The sequence below is a fragment of the Myripristis murdjan genome, chromosome 8 (genome assembly GCF_902150065.1).
Source record: "Myripristis murdjan chromosome 8, fMyrMur1.1, whole genome shotgun sequence".
Classification (NCBI taxonomy): Eukaryota; Metazoa; Chordata; class Actinopteri; order Holocentriformes; family Holocentridae; genus Myripristis; species Myripristis murdjan.
Genome location: NC_043987.1, coordinates 28,785,804 through 28,795,123, shown reverse-complemented (window position 1 = coordinate 28,795,123; position 9,320 = coordinate 28,785,804). Strand labels below are relative to the sequence as shown.

At 43.3% G+C, this 9,320-nt stretch overlaps 1 protein-coding gene across 1 annotated transcript in view; it reads right to left on the bottom strand.

Moving 5' to 3' along the window:
* Positions 1–759: 759 nt before the first annotated feature.
* The window catches only part of LOC115364033 (protein shisa-6), an 82,472-nt gene continuing 73,911 nt past the window's right edge, over positions 760–9,320 (bottom strand). Inside the window, 4 exon segments of the mRNA XM_074933721.1 lie at positions 760–1,589; positions 1,592–1,642; positions 6,772–6,900; positions 8,667–8,687. Of these exon segments, the coding sequence (XP_074789822.1) occupies positions 1,042–1,589; positions 1,592–1,642; positions 6,772–6,900; positions 8,667–8,687 (749 nt within the window). The 3' untranslated portion in view covers positions 760–1,041.

Genomic DNA, 9,320 nt, shown 5'->3' with positions numbered 1-9,320 from the left:
ATAAAGCGAGGAAACGCGGGGAAAGGAAATTAAATTAACGCAAACAACCATTACATTACATTTTCACCTGTGGATTTAGTGCCTACAGTCTGAAGCTGCCCATTGACAGTGGTAGGAGGTTGATTCAACCATAGCCATACACAATCACTCTACGGTACAAGCACGGTTGAAAAAAAAAAAAAAAAAAACTAAAACAGAAAAGATAAAGAAAGAAAATCCCCATACAGATATTATGTCCACATGTCGTTTCTGGAAACGGTTTGAATTTGGGATGTTTGACTTATCTAAACTCAAGATCATTACTGTTGAATCCAGGATAGATTCTGCGTGGGAGGAAAAAAATACACCCAAGAAACCAATAAAGCCAAAGGGCCAGCTCGTTTTTAATGCTGCTAATATAGCCTATTTACAATCATCTATTGTATGTAACAGAAATAGCCTCTGGTTTCACTAATAAGCTGATATGTTCTGGCCATTTATCAAAGAACAAGAGTAAAATAAACAAACAGAAACCGAGGGAATTCATTAATTGTGCTTTTTAACCCACAAATCCACTTCATTGTTGAAATGGGACAAATTTTTAAGAGGCACCGCTTGAAGTGCTTACATTAGCCAAGTTCAATGAGATTCTCTAAAGCTATAACAAGGACTGAAAATACAAATAGTAAATATAGTATATTTATAGTATTTATAAAGGTTGATACAATTCCCTTCCAGTCCCATGTCCAGTTTAAAAAATATTTTCTTCTCTCGGTCAAACCTCTGACATGAAGCATTCCTTATGTGTCAACGTGCAAAGCCCTTATGTTGCTCTAAGAGAGGAAAGTACATATGTCTTTGCCAGTGTTGATTCTAGTTACGCTGACCCAAAATCGGGATGACACAGGAAGCTTGTGCTAAAAAGCAAGAAGAGTTTAAATGTGGGAGGTTACGTTAAAAAGAAGACCTAACACCTCTGCTTAAGAAACCTGCTGATTTTGGAGTTTTCTGCTGATCTCTCGGTGGTTTGTCACAGCAATCCTTTGGCCAGCCACGTCGGGGTTAAACAGTTACCTCGTTCTTACTGGCAGTGCGATAGTTATGGTGGTGGCCGGGGATGTACTGTAGGTGGTCCACCGTGTGTGTTCGTCGGGAGGCAAACGCCTGCCTCTTGGAGGTGGTCACCTGGTGGTTGACCGTTAGCGTATTGTAGGAGTCGCTAGAGGCACTGGGATGAGAGTGCATCTTGGTCATCTTGTGGCGGTCCATGACGGGCGTGGTGGGCAACAACATGTCGGCGTGAGACATCGCCCGTGCCATGGCCTTCTCCCGGAACTTGTCGCGCCGCATCGCCGGGGACAGCAACAAGGGGTCCTGGGAGTGGAGGCGGTCCGCCGACAGCAGCTGCTCCTCCGAGAGGTGGCGGCTGCTTCCGTACGCGGCGGCCGCCATTTCGCCGTACGAGGACAGGCCGTAGTCGCCACGCCGCGGCGTCCTGGGAGGAGACAGCACGTGGTCCTGGGACATGGCCCTCTGGACGCGGCGTGGACGCTGCCGCTGCTGCTGGGGGTCTGCGCTCAGCTTCACCATGTGGGTGGGTCCCCGGCCCCAAAGTCAGGCAGAAGGTGCTTCCTTGCGTAGTACTCGTCTATGTCCTTATCACCTTTTGTGGGGCAGCAAAAAAGACAGAGAGATAATGAGAACAAGACCGTCTGTGTTCACATCAACAGAATATCGGTTTTACTTCACCCTCGGACATTCTTACGCTGTTAGATACATACTTACATAGTGATAAAATATTTATATCACATTTCTGTGTACCGACTTTCCGTCAACCTGTCTAACTAATTCTTCATTTGGTTTCCTTGAAAATGGGTCTGAATTTGTTGCTTTCAAAGATAGTTGCGCTGTAGGAGAATATAAATATAACTAATAGCCAATTAGCTGGTGAATCCTGGGATAAATCACAACATCTTCTGTGGCGGCATTGCGTTATTGCCAATCAAATCCACTGCCACTGGAGAAATTGGCATCTCTGTCTCTTAAGCGATGGATTTCCCCCCGTAAGATTGTTGAACACTGGCGCAAAATGGTGAATCTGGAAAGAAATCCTTGCTCTTTGATTCTGAGGGACTGATCCTAACACCCGGTGTTTACTGTTGATCTTTTAGATAGATGAAAAAATGTTCCCCTGTGATGGCATGTTGGCCAGTTATCCACAGAAACAAAAGACAGCATGGACCCAAGAATGAAAGATACCACTCCAACAGCGTTTAAGATATCCAACAGTATTTTAGGGAGAAAATTCTCTTTGGGTTCTCATTTTTAGGGTAAAAAGTTTCCATGTATCTCTCATATGCTGCCAATGGGTATACCTGCCGATGAATAAACCAGTTATCAGAATATTCCTGTCCTGTGGTGTCCCATACTCGGATAAAATGGGACACCCATTAAAAACTATGCTTTTTTTAAAAAAAATATATTAAAATGTACCAATTATGCTGTTCGAGTCTGAGTCTGCACAAAATACATTAGGATGTTTGCATGCTCCCATAACCTGTTTATTATGGAAGTAAGCCAGGCATCGTAGCTGTAATCAGAGTATGAGCTTACATGGGTCAAACCAATTTATGAATTCTTCATGGGTCAGCACAGAACCTGCAAACTTGAGTCACCCGGTTAATGGCTGATTTGTCCATGGATGCAAACACAGCCGCTGAGAGGGAGAGGATGAATAGCGGGCCGACGATAAATTTTGACACGTTATTCTCCGTTTTGAATATTCTGTACCCGGCTGCTGTTGAGGGGCCAGCGCGATAACGCCTATGAACACACATCAGCAATTTGAGAATGCTATTCAAACCATTGAAATGTGCTGCCCTTTTTGTTCCACGGGGGAACCGATGACTCTCATCAGCATAGCTGTCCTTCTGCCTGGAGAGGACTGTCAGCCTGCTGCAATCCCGAGCAATTCAGCTGCCAGTGCTGCCTCAATGCCTAAGAAATCGTTTATTTCTTCTACCGGAATGTGATGTGTGCCAACGTGCTCCTGATGGTAAAGTCATTACGCTGGTATTAGCCACAAGCGGAAATCACCTCATAACTGTAAACGTTTAGAGGCAGTCTACCTGTTTTTGGCAAGGTGGCGCACAGAGGGGATGGCGCCCGGGAACCGATTTGATGAAGTGTTACAGCTGAGGGGTCGTTACCTCGGTGGTAGTTAATTACTGACGAACACAGAGGTCGAATGGCCATATTAGGACCACACTATGCTTCACTGACTTGTGGAGAGGGAGGATGGGAGTTGTTTCTGTCTGGATGCCTGTGCAACACTATCTCCCTGGGAGAGATGTCATGCCTGGATACAGAAGGTCACCTTATTGTCCCTCCATAAGGGGTTTCATCTCCCCGGCTTGGTGCATTACTAATGAAGGAAGCCCAACTTTGGCCTGTGGCAATGGGCTCTAGCATCTCCCCACCCCAAGGGTTAGTTTAGATGTGACATTACGGTAGAAAATGTCAACCAAACTCAACCAGAGGCTACAAGCATAAAATCGACAAGCCATGCCCCACAGCTCCACTGATAGGTCAATCTCAAGTATGCTTTTACTGTGAAATACTCGTGGAGATTATGCAGGAAAATGGTAATGCACTGTTTTCGATGCTGTTTTGTGTTGTATGTTGAAATGATCGTTTTGATTGAGGGTTCCTGGGCTTGACAGCGATCTCTAAATGCACTTCCTGTTAAGTTGCCTTTCGCAGCCACTCGAGCTAAGGACTGAATTTGGATGATGTGTTTTGATGACTGTGTTACAGTGTTTATGGTTTAAGTGACTACGAAATGATTTAAATGGGGCTATGCCTGCTGCTTGATCTCTCGCTTCTGCGGCACTGATAAAATGTAGCACTTTACAATTAGCATGATTGCAAGAGGCCAAAGGGTCCCAAACGTGGGGTGGAACTACAAACAGAGGAAATTGCCAACAGCAGCTAATTAAACCCCAGCTCCCACTCTCCTAGATTAGATTCAATACAGCAAGGATATTTATGTGTCAGCTATTGATCGCAATAGGCAGCCCAGAGGAGAAAGGGCTGTAATCATATGATGCACAAACACTTGTGAAACTGGTGAAACATCAATTATGAAGTGATCTTTAGAGAGGATTTGGAAGAGGCGTGGTTAAAGTAAAGGGGGAAACGGAGCAATATCATTTTGCTTTTTCTCGTTGGGAGGATTAAGGAGGCTCGTTTGTTCTGAGGGGTGTTGTAATCCCTTTTAGGGTGATTAAGAAGGAAGAAGACAGAGCCAAGTAAGACTCCTCTTTCCTCCTTTGAGGAGCTGAGCAGGTTATTTTAGAGTAGTGTCCTCCATCTCTGCCTCTTAGACATCACTGAAGGACAGACAGGATGAAAGAGGAAGAGGCTCGCCACACACATGCAAGAACATGCATTTAAAATGCCAAATTAACTTTACTAATCTGATTTAGTCATCATCTCTCCAGATGGTTTCATTAAAAAGCAACTAATTATATTACTTTTGGGCCTGTTTCCAATGACCTCGTCCAGGCTCGAACCTACAATGTGCACATATTTTTTTAGGCACTTAAGAGGGGAAGAATGTTCTTCAAGGGAGGACTTGCGTGTTTGACAAATTCTGCGGGGTGTATGGGTGCTGTCTCAAACTGAAATCCTCTTTGTAGTTCGCCGTGATTCATCTCTATGATTTTCTGTGTGTGTACAAGGGTTCAGCGAGATAAGAGCAAAGCCCTGAGTTGATAAGGGAGAGAAAAGGCAAACGTATAAAGGAACGTCAAATGCATTGAAAGGACACTGCGCTGTTGCATGTTTCCTCATCACAATGATACAATGGAGGGGGATCAATAACACATCGCATGAAGTATTCTCCCAGTGTGAAACCTTTTCAAAAGACTCAAGGACAGTGTGTGGCAGTTTCACGTGTGTTCACCGCAGCCCTGAAAGAGGCGGTAACAAGCACACAAACGCTACAATCTGGCTATAACAGTGCAAGAGCTGCAAGCAGGGAATTTCAAAACAGCTGCAATGTGTTCAACTAATTCCTACTAATTACAGTTTGAGCACAAGAACACAAGTTGATATGTGAGATATAGGGCTCTGCAGTGTTTTCATTGGGGAATAATTTTTCTCAAGAAAATATTTTAAGATAATTATCATCATCATTTTTTTTTTTTTATCACAGATTCACAGTCAATGAATCTGTTAAAAAAAATACAATATAGTGCAACAGCAAGTAGAGAATGTGGCTTATAGTATTTTTGTTTTAGTTTTTCTGTATTTAGGCTGACAAGAAGGCAAAAACATGATGGCACACTTAGCAGCACATATTCATTGCCTTACCATATCAAAACATGCCTGTAAAGCACATTAAAGCATGCATGTGAGTAAAGTCAGAGAAAAAGTTGTGTAGGAGAATGTGTCGAGCAGTTCACGGAGTTATATTTTTCATGCTCCAACATCAGGACCAGAGGAACACCGCCCCAAAAAAAGAGTCCTGCACTTAAATTCAGACTTCTAAGCTTCTTAGAAAAAAGGTTCCTCTTTAAAACTGATGTTTGAAAAATGGATGGCCTCTCGTGGGTCATATTCATTTAGTTATTCCCTAAAAAGGCATCATATTAAATTTATTTTTTCTTGTTTGCTAAAAGATTTAGTTTGAGCGTGTTTGCAAGACCCTGTGGAGCTCCGTGTCAATTTGAGCTTGTCACTGAGCTTATGAGGATCCTCCAAGGTAAGAAATAGTGCAGGCCTCTGCTATATAAATATATTTTTTAACAATCCTTTAAGCCTTTTGGATATATTTGGCTTATCCTAGAGTCTATGGTAAGCCAAATATATTCAAAAAGATGTTCAGTTTTACTTAAAAAGGGTAGCTTGGTCAATACATTCTAACAAAGGACTCAAGTTGAAAAATCAGCATAGCGTTGCTCACGTAACACATTTGCGCTCCTTGATTATGCTGGAAATGACAGACAAAGCTGCAACAGAACACCAGGATTCATCTCTACTGCAGCTAGATGAAGGGTAGGAGGGAAGGAAGGAAGGAAGGAAGGAAGGGAGGACGGAGGGAAGGAAGGAGGGGCTACAGCTGCAGCATAACACGTGCACCTAATTGCAAATAAGCAGGCGACCACAGACCATGCAACTGTCATGAGAAAGACAATGTCACACAGCCACATCATCATTGTGCTGAAAATATCAGAATGAAGATAATGAAGCTGACCCAGATAGCATTGCTGGGACATTAAACCACCATCTTGTTGGCATATAGGGGCCATTCAGCTGGAGTAATGGCTGTTAATATGTCATTAAGAGACATTAGCAACATGACATGGGCCGCAGATGGAACCAAATTACACACCAATTAGGTGTCAGTCAATGGGCTGATAGATGGAGGTGAGGGGAATGGGTATGGCAGCTCTGACGTATGGTCATGCATTTTAAGGACAAGTTTATTCCACTGAGAGGTGAAAAAGTCAGAGCAGTCTGCATGTTGAGCTGCCAGAGTGTGTAAATACTTATCACGATGCATGTCTCTGTAATGGACATTCCTATTCAGATGCTACTATGACACCAGACCGGTCATGGTGCATGTGGCAGTCCTTCAAAGCGCTGGGCAATCTCATTTTCCGCCTGTTTTTTTTTTTTTTTTTTTTTTTTTTGCCAATGTCCGGGCAAGCGATCAAGCAAAAGACGACGGTGGATTTCTAACGACGGACCACCTACTTAATTTGTGGAGAGAGGACGAGTATTTACTTAAGTCAGACTTCATGGCCAGCTCGTAGGAGGGCGGTAGGTGACTGAGGTTCTGGAAGGATCTGGAGAGGGACAGGTCGTAGGGCTCTGTGGCCGAGGTCAGGATGTTGTTCATCCGCTGAGGTCTCTCTGCAGGGGAGACGGAAGAGGTTGCAGCGCAATCAGTGCACAATCAGTCAACCATCAGACAGAAAGCTGGAGCTCATGCACCGGGGGTCTCTAGCAGGAGAGACAAGGGAGGCAGATCGTGTGAAAAGCTGCTAAATGTTACCACAAACTCTCCAAGCTGGCATCAGTGACATTTGCACGCTGGCTAATTAGGGCTATCTAGCAGACATTAGCACCAGCACCGGCTTGTAGTTGCATAATAACATCACTGTTGCTGTGTTAAATTAGTAGTAAGGACGTATAGCTATAAGCAGGAAAGTGCATTATGTCATAACGTCAGCATTTCAAATTTGCATCGGCGTCTAACTTTGGTGCCATAAAGTCAGAGAAACAGGCTAGAAAATCCCACTAAACCATTATTACATAATGCACACTAATGTTTTTTTTCATCCAATCCAATTTCCGTGTTAGTTATTGTTGGCAAAACATCAGGTTTCTGTCCACAGGCTGCATACAGCATAGCATAAAGCTGGCATGATGTCAATCGAAGCCACATCCAAAAATAAAGTAACAAAAACCAATATATATATCATGTGAGCTCGTTAACAATATGACAAATTACCAATAATTAACAAATTACCTAGTTTCCACACAAGGTTTTATTTTGGGCTCAGTGACATGATGTCCTTTCCTGTGTTTTTTTTTTTTTTTTTCCTTTGCCTTGGAATTGGGGTTTGGATTAAATGGGCAAGGACTAAGGACAAGACCATTTAAGGTGTAATAACATAAATTTGCAAGAAAATCTACATAATTGGACTTCACATCACTTAATTTGTCCTTAAAATTTTACTGCATGGATCATTCCACACCACAACTATCTTTCCAGGCACTTTTTTTAAATTTATTTTTTTAATTTATTAGCCTGGTTGTCATATATTTCACCATTATTTGGACCCAGGTGATTTTCCACTGGACCTCTATGATGGCACCAGTCCCAAATCCCTTACAGAGCGTTCGGGAGAGGAGGAAGAGTCGGGAGCTGGCTCTGTTAACTGTCCTCCGCCAAAATCAGCTCTTCAAACCGGCTCTTCCAGAAACACATGGTCGGTCATGGAGTGCGCCTGAGTGACAGTTCACATTTATGGCTGTCAGTGGTATGTGTGGCACCATTATGGTTCGCTGCACCGTGAGGAGCTCCTGCGGCTACAGTATACGGGACACCTAGTCATGGGTCAAAAGGCGCAAGCAGAGGCGATGGGGTGGGTGGGGCGGAGCGGGGATTCTGGTGGTGGACTGAAAAATAGGGTTGGGCGAGTGTAGGGAGGGCAGGGACACACAACACCAAGGAATATAAGGTGTCAAGGGGAGACATTAGCTGAGTTTGGGAGAGTGTGTGTGTGTGTGTGGGTTGTAGGGAGGATAGCGGGTGAGCCAGATAGGTGGAGTGAAGGAGAAACGAGTGGATTAAGGCATATAATAAGAGATTTTGAGATCGGACAAAAGGTCACGGATTGCAGTGTAAGTGTACAATTTTGTGCGTGCAAAAAGCACACATCATCCAGCAAACAGAGCTATGAAAAAGAAAAAGTAAAGACGCTGAAAAATAGAAGAAAGAAAGAAAGAACAGAAAAGTCTTCTTGCCATGACCCCCAGTGCAGAGCTACACTATTATGAACACAGACGATATACAATATTTATATATATATGTATGTATAAATATATGTAAGAAAACATGAGAGGACAAGAATAAGATACACATAAACACCAAGTGTATGTGTATTACTTACCGTATCTCAATGTTCTGTGGGCTAACAAATCCAAGTGAAAGAGAGAGGATCAATAACACACAATTTGAGCAGAAACGTTTTCACCCCACCAGCACGGTAAACCAACGCTAGAGGTTGCCGCTGCTCAACAACCAAAGTTGCGAGCATCGCCAAGGGTTAACACAACCAAAGTCGCAACTGTTCTCCTGCATAATGCATCACAGCCACAATCCACGTCTAAAACTAAATAGACTTCAAAAGGTCTATTTGAAGGGTTTTATTTGGTGCTGGAAGTACTTTTGAAACCCATTTCCCCGCTGAAAGGACCATTCTGTTGAAGAGGTGCAGAAGCATTGACAGGATGTAGACTGCAGTGCTCCATTAATGTTGAAAAAGTTTGTACAATGATTCAATGACAAGCTCTTAGCGCTACCCTGAAAACACTGATAAAAAACATTGGCCTCTGCAATGTTTGCAGTCGTGGAAAGGAGTCTAGGAACAAGTAAAGGCTGATTCCTTTAATTACACAGTGTTTCGCTGCAATTTCAGCGGTGTGGCCATGCAGTCATTCCACGCTAAACGTTGCTCTCCTTTCACTTAAAAATCACATTTAGCAAAATAGATGGGGTGCAATAACAGTAATTGGTTTTTCAATAACTTCAGCAAACTGCGGGA